The sequence below is a fragment of the Rhineura floridana genome, chromosome 1, assembly GCF_030035675.1.
Source record: "Rhineura floridana isolate rRhiFlo1 chromosome 1, rRhiFlo1.hap2, whole genome shotgun sequence".
NCBI classification, from domain to species: Eukaryota; Metazoa; Chordata; class Lepidosauria; order Squamata; family Rhineuridae; genus Rhineura; species Rhineura floridana.
The window spans coordinates 81,632,443-81,651,913 of NC_084480.1; the positions used below are offsets into that span (position 1 = coordinate 81,632,443).

Consider the following 19,471-nt stretch of genomic DNA (forward strand, 5'->3'; position numbering starts at 1 on the left):
CAGATCACAAGGTTGTGTGTGTGCACAGATCCACGTGCTTAAGATTTTGGGCACAGTTGTCTAAACATTCCTCCAGTGCTCTTCCACCATTAACTTCACAGCTGTACAAGACTCATTAAAGTGAACCAGTGAGAGATGCACCAGTGCATGATGGATGCCATTCCTTTGTCATTAACAAAGCATTATATATTTCAACAGAAAGTATGTATTAAGAAATACATTTCATCATACAAAATATGATTAAGTATTTTACCAAATGAACAGCAATTATTGTGGTTAGTTTATGTTCATCACAGTATAGATTATTTTAGTCTCAAAGGTGACATGGTGCAATGAATCTACCTATAGGATCAACTGAAAAATGACTGTAATTGGAGGCCTTTTTCTTGTCCAATTTTATTCAAATGCCATTTTGATATACTTCTATAAAAAAGTAGGCAATATAAAACATATTATCAAAATGCTATTTAGAACTATAGAACTTAAGTTTTAAAAGCTTCTATAAATAAAACAAGCTGAGGCAATGGGGGGGAAGAGGCACAAAATATTCAATCACCAATAAAAATTAAATATTCAAAATATATACAAACAGTTGAAAATGGTCTAAAAATTCAACTGATGCTCTTCGCTCTTTAAGACCTTAGAACAGTGCCATTTTTATACTGCAGGAAGTCTTGGAAGACAAAACTAGAGCATGTGCAGAAGTCCTTCAGAATCAGGGCTGTTGCATAGACCTGGGCCCTGGTTTACTGCAAAAACAAAAAGCTCAGTTCTGCATGTTTGAGTACTTGCTTCTGCTTCTTTTAGTGAGCACCTCACTGATTTGGCGATCAAGCTCACTTACAATGTGGTCTTCGTGGTTATACACACCAGTTCTCAACAAGGTATCCCTCTCCTCTATCAGACGTGCAAGATAGTCATCTAAACTCTCATCTGCTTGCCGTGTGTGAGAATTTTGCTGCTGTAGCCCCAAAACCTCTTGAGAATCTTGTGACTGCTTTTTGTCTTCTTCTTGCTTTAATCTAAGGAGAAAAAAATAAAACATGTTCAGTAGATGCATTTTACATCCTGCTAATCTGTTTCTGAGAGCAAAACTTTCCACTAAAATGAACAGAACTGAATAGGAAGCAGAACAGAAGAACTGAAAAGAAAGAGATCCTATTATCCAATAGGAAGAATCTTGGTGCTTACTTTATTACATAAGCCTACTGCTGGAAGACAAGAATGCCTTTGATCGAGTGCCTATTATTTGAGTGATTTTTAACAGGAATTAAACTATATGAAAACACACAGAAGACTTAAGTTCGAAAGGAACTGAAAGTACTGAGCCATTTAAATTATAAAGTGTTATGCTCACAAGAGATCTGAGGGCAGACACCATTGTGCCTTTTTAGGCAGCAAACATGTTTAGAACAAAAGGTAAAAAAGGCTTGCTGTAATAGCTACAGTCAAGATAAAAAACTGGGTCTGGTGGCCTTTGGCATAGATTTCCTATAATACAGGATTGTTACATTTTATAAATGGGCAAATATTACCTAAGGGACAGAAAGCTGTGTTCCTTTACTGGACTGACAGCCAATTAAATTTGACTTAGCTGAACCTTCACCTATTCAGCAGCAGAAGTAAAAATCCAACAAATGGTGCAATACCGGTTCAGTTCATTTCTGATATCCTCCAGCTCTTGCCGCTGTGCCTTCCCCAACTCCTTCTTTTCTGCTGCCAGATACCGAAGTCTCATGTGCTCAAGCTCTTGCTGCTGCTTTTTAAGGCGGGCCATAGCATTCTCTTGCTCACGCTAAGGAAAATCCAAGACAACATTTAATCTTACACAGATGTTCACAAACTTTACTTCACAGATTAGTTAGATAGTAAGATTTCCCTCCCACACACAGGATAAGTATTGCAGTGGGGTAACATTCCTATAAAGGTAATTTACAAGCAGCACACACACACACCAAGTCAATTTGAGTAAATACACTGGAACCAATTCTATGACAATACCTGTTTTGAAACAGCGTAGATTATAAGTATCAAGCAAGCATGGGTGAATCTTGCTTGATAAGTAGGAAAGGCAGTAAGTTATTAGAAATGACAAGTGCTGGAGTAGTTTTACTGAAGTGTCAACTACGTTTTATGCATTAATATTGACTACTGTGAAGAATAAAATTTATACAAAATTTAAGCAAAACCATATCCTCCATATTAGATTAGCTGTGCATAGTACAGGTTTCCTGATAGACCCACAGACATACTGAAACTTTTCAAAGAAGATAAAGAGAGCGCATCAAACCAGAACTGACATGCATATGATAATAGTCAATTTTTCCCCAAGGAGGACAGAAAATAATAAAAGCAAGCTGCACCATTTTGACAATACATAGAGGTTTATGTATATTTTCAAATGGTCTCTTCGGTATCAAAACCGGAAAGTGATTCCAAGCACTGTCTGGACTTCCTAACAATGAAAGAGCCTGACAATTGGATAGAAATTTAAGCTTAAGGTAGCATATATTAATGTTACCAAAGATAGACACAATTTGACTTCCAGTGGACTACTCTGTATTCTTCTATACCGCTCTCCCTAAGCCCCACTGTCATTGTCCTTCCACACAAGCAGCATGCTCACCGCAATTTCAGTTATAGCTGTATCAAACACTGCAAGTTACAAGAATGCTTTGATTTATATCTTCTCCTATACCAACACAAAATCTTAAATGAGTAAGGGCAAAATCCTATTGTCTCTATGTGGATCTCCCTGTCCTTGTGAAGAGAAATGGAGGTCTCCTTCTTGTGGTAACAGAAACCAACACAGCCACCTGGCCTCTCCCATCAGTGCTGTGATTGCACAAGGTAGGATTAAAGGGAAGAAAACCGTGCCAGATAGGGAGGAACTAATGGGAGGGAAATGGAAAAAAAAAAAAGTAAGAGCATTGAAACTGCAGCTTGTGCAAAATGCAGCGGCCAGATTGATAACAGGGACCAGATGGTTCAAACATATAAAACTGATTCTGGCACGCTTGTACTGGCTGCCTGTACGTTTCCGAGCTCGATTCAAGGTGCTGGTTTTAACCTATAAAGCCTTACATGGCTTGGGACCACAATACCTGATGGAACGCCTCTTCCAATACGAACCCACCCGTACACTAGGCTCAACATCCAAGGCCCTCCTCCGGGTGCCTACTCTGAGGGAAGCTGGGAGTCTGGCAACAAGGGAGAGGGCCTTCTCAGTGGTGGCCCCCAAATTATGGAATGATCTTCCTCACAAGGTGTGTCTGGCGCCAACCCTGTTATCTTTTTGGCGTCAGGTGAAGACTTTCCTCTTCTCTCAGGCATTTTAGCATGTGTTTTTAAATTGCTTTTTTAAAATGTGTTTTTAAATTTGTATATTTGTTTTTAATGTTTTAATTGTTGTAAACCGCCCAGAGAGCTTTGGCTATGAAGCGGTATACAAATGCGATAGATTAGATAGGTAGGTAGATAGTGTATTCAGGAGAAAAGCCCCCTTTCAGCTTCTATCCTGGCCAGCGCAAGTCCAGCAAATCTCAAATATGGCAGCAAGTCCAGCAAGGCTCAGAATCCCCTCCCCATCAAGGAGGACTGCTTTGCAAATCTTATTTTTTCCATATCAAGTACCAATTTGAACACAACACATTTTAAACTGCTTTCAGAAAATGATTGGCTCAAGGGTTGGTGTGTCTCCAGGAGAAGAGAATTTTACAGTTGAAGGGCCCTATGTGCCCTTATCAGTCTTGAGTTGATGCAAGGGTTGCAATCCTAAAAGAGAGCTTATGATAGAATGTAGGTGGTTTGATGTATATTAGTGTTATTAATTATAAAGTAAATCCATTATAAATATGTACTTTTGGGGGGAAAATGCATCAACAGACTTCAATTCCTATGTTGTCTTTAAAGCTGCCATCTCTTGAATGAGGATCTTATTGGGCTGCTGTATATATGGTGCTATTCCAGTTTATAATTATCTCATTTTACTGTTCTTAACCAGGACTACGACCTGGGAGACCAGGGTTCGAATCCCCACAGAGCCATGAAGCTCACTGGGTGACCTTGGGCCAGTCACTGCCTCTCAGCCTCAGAGGAAGGCAATGGTAAACCCCCTCTGAATACCGCTTACCATGAAAACCCTATTCATAGGGTCGCCATAAGTTGGAATTGACTTGAAGGCAGTCCAGAAAAAAACAGGCTGAATGCTGCATTATTGTTGTTTTTAATCATTTTGTGAGGTTCTATGGTTTTAAACTTGTACTGATTCTATATTGTGAACGTATACACTGGAAGCCACCTTGGCAGCATTTGATCCTAAAAGGTGGTCAAACAAAATCTTAATTCTTCACAATCAAGAGTAATTGTTTCTGTACAAGTTTCTAAGCATGTTCTAAATACCAATGAGCAAAACATGGGCAGCATTTCCTATGTTGTATAAAGACTACGATAATTTTCATAGAACCCCATGACAGATGTCCAAGCGATCTGATGGTACATGATGCAAGGTACATATAACATTCTTGTTAGAATGCCAAATAATTTTTAATTTTAGTTTTAAAGGTTTTTACATGTTTGATAGGATGGTAGTATGAGAACCATTCTCAAACAATGTCTGAAGCACAAGATTTATTATTATTTGAAATGTATGATTTATTATGATTAGGTCAGAGGCTTATAAAAAATATGAACTGTTTGCCAGTCAAATTTTTGGTGGAAAAGATTCTTTATCCATGTTTGGTGCTGAAATAGGAGACACTTCATTACAGCTTCTTTCAGATACCTCAGCTCTAGACATTGTACTACTATGGAATGTAGCACCAGTGTTTGTTTTAATGGTTATGTAAAATTACTGAAACACACCATCTGAAGTTCATGTTTAAAAATTCCTGTCTGCCTCATGCAAGTTGTATAATCCCCCCCTCCCCCTGGTTTCCAAGTATCTTTGATTTTCCTAGCCATGCTAGTTTTCATTTAGGCTCAAACAGCTGGCCTAAATGTCTATGGTATCAATGTTTTAAGGGTGCCAGTAAAGAAGTAAACAATCCAAAAGGGGCATCCCTACATCACCTGCAACATATTTTTGAATTTGTCCTCAGATCACACAAGCTTTGAGCAGAATGTTAAAGCAGAATGTCTTTAACTGTCTGGATTTCACAAATTTAGACAATTCGTCTTCTAACCACCTCATATTTGGAGCTTCTTTAGCTACAGTAGTACAAATAGTGATTGCAACAGTTTATCTCCACACAAATACTCACAGAATGCTAGGACTAATGACCCCTTGAGAGCAATTTCAATGATCCCATTAGTAAGTAATTACCTTGATTATGTTAACCATATATTGATAGGAAATATTTAGCTATTGGTCTAGTTCTCTTGAGTCTGTTATATCTGAATAGCAAGGGTTCAAAGCAGTTTACAAAACCAGAGAGCCATGCAGTCAATCCAGAGTGCTTATCTAGACTCTTTGGAGGTGGACTTAGGATCCTTCACTGAGAATCTTGTTCCTCACTAACTGTTCTCCCACTAATATGCAACTAACACAGAGCTGAAATCTATGGCATTTTCTCCTGTTTTCAGATGCACAAGGAAGAAACTACTCATCATTTTCATCCTGCTCCTCAGAACTGTTATGAACTGTTGGCATAAGATGTTAAGTTCTGTCTCAACATTTTCCTAGAGGAAGACACAACAGAAATGCTGACCAGAGTTGCTGACCAGAACTCTCTCATTCCATCACAGAAGAAAGTCTCAGACATGGAATTCTTACCCAATAGCAGCCATTGACAGCTTAACAGATATGGAGCATAAAAAGAGAACTTTGTAACCCCCAATATCAAAGTTTCATATTATAGGATTGATCACTTGATATTTTGGCTCTTTTTCCTAGTTGTACAGTGCCGGGTGTCACTTGGACTGTTGTACTTCTTAATTTTCTATTTCCTATGTGTTAAATGTCTTTTAACTGAAATAAAGATTCATTTCTAAACACTCCAACAAACTAGCACATTAACTGGACTTAACAAAACTTTATGTAGCAAGAAGCTGGGTAATGAAATATTTGTCCCTTTATACCTTTTCCATCTTTCTAATCATACTCCACTAGTTTGCACTTATCTGTAGAAGACTATAGAGGGAGGTCTTTTATACTACCCCAATAAACAAACCAAAAGTGTCTGAACTCTTACTTGGCCTCCAGGTTCTGTGACGACGACAACAAATGTAAAAATTAGTAATATTAAAAATCAGTCTACAAAACGATCCTTGCATGCTGCCAGGTGCTCTAGCTAAGAGGCTCTTCAATCAAGTGGGAATGATCTTTATTTTGTCATAGCAACTTATAAATCCAGAGGGAAGATGTAAACATACATACAACTAGACTAAACAATGGCTAAATAGCAGCCACTATTCACTCTCCCACTTGTACATACCAAGCCAGTCTGTGGGAAAAAACATACAACTGAAGCAAAGGAACTCAACTCAAGTTTTCTGAAAATAACCCAGAGCTGACAAGTCAGTAGGAGGGTCTGGATGGTTTCAAGACACAGTTTTTAACCAAGACTTGGACTTCTGTTTTTTTTTAAAACAAAGATTTACATCCTCTCCTTGGCTAAATTACTTGTAAATTAATCACATTAATTACCTTGAGAGGATAAGCAGGAGGCTGGACAAGATAGAGCCAGTGTCAGCCAATAAAGTCTGTGTTTGTTTAAAACAAATGTACTGGTTTTGCTGTGAACAAATCCACATAGAGTACAAAAATGGTATGTCTTAAACTCTCTAATAGCCACTTATCTCAAATGTACATACTTTGAGTTTTTACAGAAACATTCAAAATCCAGACAGATCCTTTTGTGACCACCAAACGCTGAATTGTGACATTCTATCTATAACGGCAGGACCAATATAGTATAGTTCTCCAGTTTAGGGTTTTTTACATTAACAAGAATTGGTAAACTTTTTGCCAAAAATTCAAGCCAAAATATAAATTTGTATATCAGAATATATTTTAGTTCCATTTTGACTTCTGAAATGCCCTAATAAAGTTTTGATTTTATGTACTTTGGTGTTCATCTAAGGATGTATTTATACATTATAATTTCCAAAGGAGCGGCCATACTAGTCTGTTGCAGCAAAAACAGCAATGAGTCTTGTGGCACCTTAAGAACTAATTTATTATGGCATAAGTGTTTGTAGACTAGACTCTACTTCATATATTAGATCATTCATTCCTAAAAGGAAGGCAGTTATGTTTAAGAATTCACATGTAACATGCATGTTTGGCAGAAATGTGGCCCTCTAGATGTTGTTGGGCTACAGCTCCCATCATCCCTCACCACTTGGAAGTAGGAGTCCAACAACTGGAGGGCCACAAATTCCCCATAATGATGTAAGATCAGCACATGGTGCAATGTGACACATGTGAAACATTTTAATTCCTACATACAAGAGGTATTGTAGCTCCTATAACATGCAAGAGGCCATAATTCAAGTTTCATTTCCAGTGAAGCAAGAGATTTTATATATATACAGTAATACCTTGCATTAACGTACTCAATGAGACCAGAGCGAGTACATAAACCGAAAATGTCCTTAAAGTGAAGCACTACCTTTTAAAACTTTTCCCCCCTCTCCTTCATGCGGAGCCTCAAAGCCCCACGCTAAAGCCTCTGCTGCTGTGCTGCCGCGCCTCTCAGCTGATCGCATTGCGCCTCCCAGCTGATTTGTGGTGGTGCGATGGCGTCTATTTCCACCCCATGTGCTAAAGCCTCTGCTGCTGCGCTGCCGCGCCTCTCCCTAACCCTAACCCTAACCCTGTAAGTGGTTTGCTAGCTGTGTTTCTGGAGAAATACAGGCATATGGAGCATATCCGATGTTAAGTGAAGCGACGTTAAGCGGGGTATGCCTACATTACATCTATACAAAACCTTACAAGTAGGAAACTTCTTAAAGAGGAAACTGCTGATCTCCTTGTTAATCCAAATCCCACCCCTGGAAGGTTTTACATGCTGCCTAAAATCCACAAAGCCAACAATCCTGGTCGCCCAATTGTCTCAGGTAACAACACAGCTACTGAAAGGATTTCTCTGTACATTGACTTAAATTTACAAAACATGGTGCAAAACCTCCCATCGTATATCAAAGACACCAAGGACTTCTTGCTTAAAATTGAGTCTTTAAACAAGCACTATCAATTCCACAACAATACTATACTAGCTACTTTAGATGTCACATCTCTTTACACCAATATACCACATAATGATGGGATTCAGGCTTTAAATGAGTTCCTTAACACCAGAGATATGAACAATCCTCCAACAGAGGTTCTCACAACTTTAGCTACGCTAGTCCTGACTTGTAACAACTTAACATTCAATGGAGAACACTACCTGCAACTACAAGGCACAGCTATGGGGACTCGCATGGCTCCATCATATGCAAATCTCTTTATGGGTAAACTGGAACAGGAGATCCTCAAAAAGGCCATCAACAAACCACTTATATGGTGGTGATACATTGACGACATCTTTATGGACTGGACGAATTGGTAAAGAGAGTTTGGAACAATTTAAAAATTACATCAACTCTATCCATCCCTCTATTAAGTTTACATTTAATAGTACAAATGACAATCCGCACATCCCTTTTCTGGATGTCCTTCTTACCATTGAAAACAAAATAGCCACTGATCTCTACAACAAACCCACTGATGCCCACACCTATTTAAACTGGAAATTCTGCCATCCTAGGCATATAAAGAAGAACATTGTGTATAGTTTAGCTCTGAGAATCAAACTTATTTGCAACACTGAAGATAAATACCAGAGAAGGATCAGTGAACTTAAAGAACACCTTCTTCGAAGAGGATATTCTCCACATATTATGAATTGCAACATCCACTGAGCCTCCATTCTGTCCAGAGAAAACCTCCTCCATCATACTGAGGTGTCAAAGAGCAGAGAGCAATGGATTCCATTTGTGGTAGATTTCCATCCAGCATCTCCTAACTATCACCGAGCAATCAAGGAGAGCTACCCATTGCTGGCAAACTCTGAACATCTTACTAGAGCCATCAGCAGGCCTCCTGTTATAGCATTTCGCCAACCTCCTAATTTGCACAGACTGTTGGTGAGAGCTGTGCTTAAGCCACCTATCACCAATCCAGGGTCTCATCCTTGTCATTCCAAACGCTGTATCACCTGTGTGTACCTCAGGAAGACAGCTACTTTTACAAGCACTAGGACAGGCAGGACATATTACATCAAACAGAACATTACCTGCAGGGCCTGCAATATAGTTTACGTCTTCGAGTACAAAAGACCAGGTTGTCATATCCAATACGTAGGAAAGACCACAACTGACCTACACACGTGCTTCAGGAACCACAAGTCGGCAATTTGACAAAAAAAGTGGAGCAACCAGTTGCAAAGCATTTTAACATCAAGGGTCACAGCCTGTTGGACTTTTCCATTACAGCGATAGAGATGCCAGCAGATCCAGCAGCATTGACCAAAAGGGAGAACTTTTGGATTTACTCTCTGGACACATTGGCACCACATGATCTGAACCTGGAGGACAGTACCACCACTACTTAGCTTCTGCAAATGAAGCCCCTCTGAGCATTCCATCCTCAAAGCTCTATAACTGCCACCTTGGTAACAGCATTTGTATGTTGGCAGCTGATGAAGGCGGAAGCTGAAACGTTTTGTTAATATAATAAAAACCTCTGTTTGGTTAATCACAATTACGTTTATATATATAATATATAATGCATAACTTCAAGTACATCCAAACATATGTTAATATTTCATTGAACTTTTTATCTTACCACAGTGGATTAGACCATAATAATATAGTTTTGGTACTTTCAAATGTGGGAAAAATTGCACAAGATGGCTGATGGGAACTATTTCTTTTTGGAATATTTTAATAATTAAACAATAAATAAAAATATAGAAATAGAGTTAGGATGGAAGATGTATAAGTAATGAATTTCTTACAAGCTTAAGTGACATGATTACACAAATAAGTTTTGAGAAGTGTTGTTTTTAAGATTTACTTTGTACAGGATTGCATGACAAAAAACCTTATCATGCTCAATGTGTATAGGGTGAAGGTACAGGAGTAATCAGACACAGGGACAGTTTTTGGAAAAACAATAAACAGGGATGACATGGCGTAGGGTGAGGATCATGTGACTGAGCAGCCCACCTGCTGGCCTATACTCCCTTCCTCACCTGCCAGGCAAACCACCAGGGAGTTGAACAGGCACTAAGGGCCCACTCTCTGCGAGTCATTCAGATGGGGCTCCATCCAGCAGCCTGGATGGGTGACAGCTAATCTCAGCCCTCCAAGCTGGGTCCAAGGTCTTAAGGAAGGCTCCCTTCCAAGACCCCTCATGGGGTCCCACTTGACAACTATTGATCCTAGCCAATGTCCGTCACTCACCAATCAATGTTGTGACAAATGCAAGAGTAAGAACTGTGGTAAGAATAAAAAAAAACCCTCATTGTTATGAGGAAGTCTGCAATTTAGCAGAGAGGAAAATTCCTTCCCAGCAATGTCCACAGTAAGAGTGTGTCAAACAAGAGGGTAGATGAGGCAGTTGTTGTAAGCACTGGTGCGGGGCACTGCAGCCTGGAATTTCACTCCGATCCACATTGAGGCCACACCCCTCAACTGGCTACCACCCCTACATTTGGCTCCCATGGCAAACCAATGTACAGCAGTGCCCCTTGTGCACCAAGAGCCCAGGTAGTCTCCTTCCTTTCCACCAATGGAGTCACAAGTGTGTCTGCTGCTAAGGGGCAGCGAGCATGGATTTGTCACACCCTTTCTTAAAGCCTACTTCTTCAGCAACGCTCTTCCTGAATCTCCCCAGTCTCACATTACCTGTGTCATGGCCTCAAGTTTGGAAGAGGAGGAACCAGCTGAGTCTGACTGCTGAACCATCAACTGTGAAATCAGACCAAGCTCTTAGTGCCGGTCTTTCAGAGGAAAGGCCCAGACTAGTGGTTCAGAGCCTGCAGGCAACTGGAACATTCACAGACTTGATCTTCTGAGCATTACTCTGAGGAATCAAGTGCTTCATGTGTTACCACACCTGCTCAACAGCACAGGGAGCATGCCAGGCAGGAGGCCATGGAAAGGCATATTTGTCTGCAGGCCAAGGAGTTGGCAATAATCAGTTTTTTTGTTAAAGTGGTGGAGCTTGTGCCTGGTGGACTGGAAGACATGTATAAGGCTACCCATGCGCTGCAACCACCAGTCTTGCTGTTTTGCCCCAATGGGTACCTTTCACACATGAGTCAGAACATCCTGTACTCTGATGCCCTATTTGTTTGGCAGCCCCTGAACATTCCTCAGCTCCCTTTTCTTCCTGATTTATGTAGACTATAAGTCCTTGGTTAAGGAACTATGTTACTTCTGCACTGCATATAATACCTAGCACATAACTGTCTGGGAGAAGGATTAAGGCAGGACATGCTGAGAAAGTGCCAGGTCTCAGATCAGAGGGAAGAGATTTGCAACAACCACCACGTCTTCTTCCTGTGAGACATCCCTGCACTCATAACAGTTTCTCTTTGACTGCAGTCTCCTTCTCCCAGACCTAGGGTAATGGAAACCATGGTGTCCACACTCCACTTCTCCCCTGAGGCAGTATTTCCCAGATATCATGAGGCCATCACCACCTTCATTCTTATGGCCAGTGGGCTGGTTCTCACTGCTGCAAGTATGTAGCAACATATGAGTATTCCTACCCCCCAAAAACTGATAATCCTTTCTTCACCACACATGGAGTTGACTACCATTTTTTAAAAACAGTAGGTACACATTTTTCAGAAATAACACAGATACTGCATTAGGTATGTTTTCAATAGCTAATTTTAAAGTATGCAGATTTTAGTGTATTTCTATAATTAATACTTTAAGTTCTGCATTGAACAAGGATTATTAACAGCTTTAAGGGACAGGGAGGGTTAGTATTCAAATGAACAGATTGGTCGGAATAAAGGGGCATTATGCTAAATACTTGGATTCTTGACATGATTCCATAATTCACAGCTTGACTATACTTTCCTTTCTTGATTAATGGAAATCTGTTTAAACACTTCTTTGGCAATGGCCACAAAGGATCTGATCGCCTTTCCAAAGGCTTGCCAGCTGGATTTTGTCATTAACATTTATTAACAATCCAAGATATGGCTTTTTGAGCCTAATTCTCACAACATAAATGTTTTGTATAGTTCTCCAGAGAGCTCTGGTGTGACAAGTTTCTGGCACAAATTACAACCCCATAGCTATTCACCAGAACCAATGTGAAATTAACATGGTATTAATCCAACTTAAACAAAAAATAACACAAATCATCAGAACTTAAGCAGACTTAACATTCCTCGAGGCTTCAAAATTTGTAATTTTATAGTCAAAACACAATAGAGGATTCTTTTCAAATATTTTAAGTTTAACCGTAGCACAGATGCGCAAGAGAAGGTTAAGTGTTTAAGGCTTTCTAAACAAGTTTTAAACTATTTTATTTTAAAGGGAAGAACACTGAGAAGTATCGTCTACACATTTTCATGCCCATTCAGGTATTTGTTAAAACTGGAAACAGCCTAGATAGCTGTTTCAGGAAGCCAGACTTAACAGTTTTACTGTAGCAGATCACAGAAAATCAAAACCAGTCACAGAGAGTTGAAGCAAAGCTAATAAGGTCGCTGGCCATGATCTAGAGAACATGTTCCATAGCTGAAAGCAGGCTGCAGTTGTATAAACTACTGCAGGGATTTGCATGAAAATCACCAATGAAGACGCATTATCACTGGGACTGTGCCAGTTATGGTCCACTGTACTGGATTTTGGTTTGGGAGACCTTGAACTAACCCAACCCATTAGCTCTTAATCCCAAATTCTAACAGCAGTGTGGAAATACTGATGTCACACTTCACAAATGCATTGAACAACACTGAATGTGGCAATGTTTGTAATATACTTTATATCTGCAAGAATTAACTCAAGAAACTATCATCTCTCCGCAAAAACACATTCAGGTCATGATTTTCCCAGTGTGTAAATATCACAGTATCCTACTGGGACTCTGTGGCATGCAAGAGATGCCTGCAGGCAAGCAGCTATTGTTTTTTTCTCAAACGATAGAGTATCTTTACAAGCATCTTGGATAAACACCAACATCTCTCTATTAAGTTCTCCAAAACAGACACATTGCAGTGACGCAGCTTTGGCTTATACCAATGTATATGAAAGTAATTTCCTCTTGCCATTCTTATATTGTCAAGTCTACCTTACCTGGTATTTTTTTGAATTGCATCTCATGCCACACTTGAAAGACACGGCTAACACCTGCACTTAGATAACAATACTTTTGTGACAATGTGCAATTCATGAATAAAAACTACATGGCACTCTGCCTTTAGACCCACTTCTGGCAGCTTGCCCCAGCAAGTACAACATCCAGACTAAAATATATAATTAAGAATAGGGAAGCTCAGTGCAACAAAGAAGAGGAAGACAAATTAAACTGGCGCATTCTCAAACATCTCCTAATTCTGAAGGTTGATGTAAACAAGAAAGGATATCATCTCACAAATGCTCCATATCTTGTATGCTTCCCTTGAATTCATAACATAAGAAGAGCCTGCTGGATCAGGCCAATGGCCCATCTTGTCCAGCATCCTTTTCTCACCATGGCCAATCAGCTGCCCATGGGAAACCTGCAAGCAGAGCTTGAGCGCAAAGAGCACTCTCCCCTCCTGCGGTTTCCAGCAATTGTTATTTGGAAGCATACTGCCTCCCTCCGCCTATGGAGGTAGAGCATAGCCATCATGGCTAGTAGCCACCGATAACCTTATCCTCCATGAATATGTCTCATCCTCTTTTAAATCCATCTCAGTTGGTGTCCATCACTGCCTCTTATGGGAACAAATTCCACAGTTTTATACGCTGTGTGAAGAAGTAGTTTCTTTTGTCTGTCCTGAATCTTCTACATTCAGCTTCACTGGATGTCCATGAGTGCTAGTGTTATTAGAGAGAGTGAGAGAGAAAAGCTTTTCTCTATCCACTTTCTCCATGCCATGCATAATTTTACACACTTTTATCATGTCACTTCTTACTTGCCTTTTCTGTAAACTAAAAAGGCCCAAATGCTGCAACCTTTCCTCATAAGGATTCGCGCCATCCCCTTGATCATTTTGGTTACCCCTTTTCTTAACCTCTTCCAGCTCTACGCTATCTTTTTTGAGGTGCGGTGACCAGAACTGTACACAGTATTCCAAACCATAGATTTATATGACGACATTATGATATTGGCAGTTTTATTTTCAGCATCTTTCCTAATGATCCCTAGCATGGAATTTGCCTTTTTCACAGCCACCGCACACTGGGTTGACATTTTCACTGAGCTGTCCACATCATAGCAAGGATTTTTCCTTACTTCTCTCATAGAGAGTCCCCCTGCTGCTTTTCACTTTTAATAGGGATGTGAAACCCTTTTATTTCCCAAATTCATACACTGATTGATTGTAAACAACAACAACAAAACAAAACTCTAAGTGGTTTCCAAGCAACATTCCCTGGTGGTGAACGTTCAGGGTGCTCCACGCCAGGATGGGCAGGACCAGAGGCCAACTGGGTGGAACCGGAACCAAATGTATATGGAACAAGAGGTGTGATACTTACTTTTGTACACTAGGCTTCATTTCAGCCACGCAAAAGTGACAGGCTTCTACACATAGCCACACACGTTTCTTTGTCCTCCATCCAGGCGAACAAGAGGCACTCTCACAGTTGAAGAACATATTCCAGCCAGAGAAAAGCTCTCCAGGAGGGTGCAGCTGAGACTGGTGAGAATCTTATGGGCCAGATAAAGAGGTCTGGGCCATGTTCTGTCCCTGGGTCTGAAGTTCCCCACCCCTGATTTATCTTATCTGTTACACACCTGCTTGAGCCTTGCTAGTTCCTTCAGCGCTCGTGCCCATTGCTGCTTGTAGTGCAGTTTTGCCTTAGTGGCTGATTCCAATTTCCTTTCGAGGTCCCCCTAATAAAGCGTAGAGGTCTATCAACAAACACTGTAACAGTGGTAATAAACTTTACACAATTACATATGCACAACTTGTCTTACAAAAATAGTTCAGTATAACTTCTAAGGCTGTTATGCAATTTGATGTAAATATTGTGGCATGCAACCATATCTTCATTTAAGCATTAGCCTTATTTTTATTGTCCAGCAAAGCGAAACTGGATTAGTCTGTACTCCAAGACAGTTCATGTAAACAGTTCATGTAAACAGTTTTTCAACTTCTTCAAAGGAGTCCAAGATAACATCCATTGTTATATAACAATCACTAGCTGTTCATATTTCAGCTTAATTGATTGTTCAAGACTTGGCATGTCTTATCCTTGAAATTGTAGCTAATGCGTGCCTCTTAATTTGGTTAGATTGCACCTTTTGAGTCCTCAAATTTGAAACAGCATGCCTCTGTATTAACTGATTCGCTCTTCCACAAAAGCAGCAGAAAATGTTCCCCCATTAGCTGATCTTGTTAAGCATTGCCAGTTGGACTTGAAAACTTCATAGTCAGCAGTGCTTCTACATAAAAAAATGAAACTATGTTTTCAGGGGCTTCTGGATCCTACAGGATCTGGAGATATAACTGAGAAGTTATAGTCAGGTGGACTCTGTGTCCCTAGTAAGGAATCTGAAGATGAAAGCTCTGTAGAGAGCCTGAGGGAAAAAAAGAACCTTCTAGAAGCAGAGGTGGGGAAACTGTGGTCCTCCAGAAGTTGCTGGACTACAACTCCCATAATCTCTGACCAATACCTATGCTGGTTGAGGCTGGAGGGACGTAGCTTCCCCATCCTTGTCCTTGAGTGAGTAAGCCAAGACATATGCACACATATACGCTTATCCTGATGGTGAAAGGCTAGGTTGCCCTATCACACTATAATGTAGTTAAAAAGTAGACAGCCTCTTGTATATATTCTATGAACGCCATTGTATAACTATGCAAATTGACCTTAACTGAAAGAGATTTCTGTTTGTGGGAACCAGATCACGGGCAATATAATGATGTTTTGAGGCCATGTAATTGTCTTGGAATTTGAAACAGTACCTTAAATTAGCATATTTTTAGCAGGTCTTTCATAATCCTTCCCACATCCCAAAACAGACAAGAACTTCTTCTCAGGAGAACCCCCAGTATATTTTGTTGGATAATGTTGTCTACTCCAAGTCTAAGGCATGGATTGATTAGATTTATGAAAACAAATACATTCAGGGCTGTCAAATCTGCATATTTTAAAAATACATAAATTAAAAAGTGAGCCCAAGCTATCAAAAGTAACTAAAGTCTAAATGAAGCCACTGATACCACAAGATGTGTCTCTGGAGTTCATTTACATCTAATGGCAAATGTTCGTCATGATTTAAGAATAATTTGCAAACAGTGACGTTTTCAAACCATGATTTCTTCTATGCAACCATGATAGCAACTAGAAAATCAAGGGGCTAAGAATATTTATCATAATTTATCCCGGATCAAAACCCCTCATTTTTCAGTATACTCCGCTCGAGTTGTCAGTAATAAACAAGTTGGGAAAATATTGCCAAATATTAACAATAAAGGCATGTGGAATGAAGTTTTCAGTGGCTGTTCCACTGTTGATAAACTCTTAAAAGTTTATCAACCTCTTTAAAAACACAGTATCTTTATGAAGGATTTTTTGTTTTGTTTAAATGTATGCTGCAAATTTCATGGCTGGGTTAAATATGGAGTTTATTTCACATTTTTCTTGTATATTTCACATGCTCTCTCTCTCTATTTGTAAAATGCTGTTATCCATTCTGAGCCTTAGGGATGTATGATAAATTTGAAAAAAATACACGTACCTTCTCTAAAGTTAGAATACTTATTTCTGATTGAAGTCGGATTTCTGGTTTGCTGCTCTGCTGTTCCTTGTATTGCTGAAACTCTTTCTCCAGAGCCTTATGCTTGTTTTCCCCCTCAGAGAGCTGTTTTTAAAAAAAGAGAGATGTTGAAATGGTTTACACTTGGATGATGACACAACAAAGAACTGGAAGGAACACTTTGCCCACTAGACAGAAGACACAATGGATAAATATCATTAGAGAAGAAATACATATAATTATTTCTAGGCAGTGACTAATTAAGTGGAAGAGCTTGGGACTCTGTTATTTTACGTGAGAGAGAGATACAGACATAGGGAAACATGGAAAGAAAGGCATATTTCCCTTGGCTTTGTATGAAGCACCTAAAGGTAGACATAACCCTTTGTCCAGAGTCTTTAGCTACAAAGCTAGAGAAGCACACAAATCAAAAGAATTCTGTTACAGATAATCTATGGCAGGATCAGGGAACAGCTTAAACCAACTCATTCTGTGCTGCATGTCGACAGAGAAAGAGGTTTAAGAATGTACCTATAGCCAACAGATATTTCTATCAAACTTTAAAAAGCAGGGAAATTGGGCAGCTATAGTGAATGCACCAGGGAAGCAGGAGACCTGACCTCCTCTGAGATATTGTACTGTCCTACAAATTTGTCAAAATGCAAACACCATTTGGGTTGGTTTTTCACAGTCCAATCCACTTCCTGTGTAGCTTGGAAAAATTTGGTAACGTGCCTCTGAGCATATGGTGAGTGGTGGCAACACCTGCCATCTCCAAAGAAGAATTTCATTTTTGTATGCTTGTTGGCGTTCTTCTTCCTTTGCTTCTTTTCTGCGTTACTACTGTTTCTACAGAGAATCTAAACTAGAAAATTATATTTCTCTCATTACTCATCCTAGAAATCTGTCAAATTTATTTGTATTAATTTCAAAGTCCTTTTATTGGTCAATGTCATATGATGGTGAAAACAGCCTTTTGTGTTTCAAACTGGAGCTTAAGTTCTATTTCTATTTTGGGCACATTAACAGTTGAATCTGAAACTGCAGTTTGATGTAAAATCAGACCGATTACAATATGTTGCTACTTAAGCAATGACTCTAGCTGCAGGAAAAAACAAAGTTGGCCTGCCCAAGATGCATGTTTTCACCCTGCTATGCTTAAATCACTCCACTTAAGGAAAGGTGGGCATGGTCAATTAAAAACATAGAGCACACCTAGAATTTTGCTAGAATATATTTCACCTCCAACTGTTTTATCTTGTGCAAACTGAGACACTCCTCATGTCCATTGAAAACTATTCTGCAGAACAGTCAGCGCCATTATTCCACAATTGTTTTTGGAGGTTTTTTTAGTGTTGCAAAGTGTTGCTCTACTGCACATATTCATAGAAACAGAAGCAAAAGTGAATGATTTACTATAGGAAATTTCACTAAAATTGCAAAGTAAATCAAACATATTTAAATTGACTATCAATTCTATCAACTGTCTTAATATTGTTGCTTCCTCCCTGCTAAAACAAGATCAGCACAGCACGTCTTGTTTCTGTTATTTGGGCTGATTGCAGGTGTTGCCACCAGTCACCATATGCTCAGAGGCATGTTACCAAATTCTTCCAAGTTACACAGGAAGTGGATTGGACTGTGAAAGACCATGAGAATGGCATGGGGGCATTTTCAATTTAACATTGCGGAATGTGAAAAACCCATGCTGACTATAGTATACAGCCACTCTTGTGGCTGTATAATATAGCATCATACAAGAACAGCAGAGACTAAAGGTTAAAATCCCTATTCAGCCATGAAGTTCACACAGTGACCCTGAGATGTTAATGCAATTTCAAAATATCAATGTGATATTTTTACATTTCCTACTTTTCTTTACTAAATTTCCATTAAATAGTGTATGTTTATTTTATAAAATTGAGTATAAATATTACATAATAAAAAAGAAGGCTTCTCAAAATGGCAGCCCCTATTTTGGAGTAGAAATTTCTCCCTGGGAAATCTGAAAATTTTCTGCTAATGTTTTACAGGGGTGCTTTTTTTTCTTCTGATAGGCCTTTTTGAGTCACCTGCTGATGGTTTTATGTTGTTTCCTTCTGCGTCTTGCATATTATCACCAACAATGTAATGACTGACTATTATTAACTGATAATGTTTTATAGTTTTATTATTCACGTAGACCAGTAGCGAGAAAAATGAAATATTTGTATAGCTGAATTACTTGCGGAGCTAAAAGTTTTAAAAACATGTTTATGTTGAGAAATTCTTTCTTAAAACATAGCAAAACAGATGTAGAAAAATAAAGATGTGGAGTAAACCCAATATGCCAAGTGCAAGAAAAAGTGGATTAGATTCAAAGGTGCCTTCTAAATATGGAAGGGCCTTTGGTCCAGCAGAGGTTCCTACAAATCTGTCATTGAACATTTTAAAAGCATCAAAGATACACTGTATGCATAAAGTTTGGTCTTTAGCATTAAAAAATAAGACGTGCCTTCAGGGAGCACTACCAGGCTCAGATAAGCTCACAAGTGTACTTCAAAC

General features: G+C 39.3%; 1 protein-coding gene across 5 annotated transcripts in view; it reads right to left on the reverse strand.

Moving 5' to 3' along the window:
* Positions 1–243: 243 nt before the first annotated feature.
* CEP120 (centrosomal protein 120) overlaps positions 244–19,471 on the reverse strand; it is a 44,306-nt gene continuing 25,078 nt past the window's right edge. For all 5 annotated transcript variants that reach the window (XM_061624995.1, XM_061625014.1, XM_061624977.1 and 2 more), the window contains exons 17-20: positions 16,910–17,032; positions 14,960–15,058; positions 1,650–1,795; positions 244–1,022 (exon numbers count right to left, since the gene is read on the reverse strand). In XM_061624995.1, the coding sequence (XP_061480979.1) occupies positions 767–1,022; positions 1,650–1,795; positions 14,960–15,058; positions 16,910–17,032 (624 nt within the window). In that variant the 3' untranslated portion in view covers positions 244–766. The remainder of the gene's footprint in view (positions 1,023–1,649; positions 1,796–14,959; positions 15,059–16,909; positions 17,033–19,471) is intronic.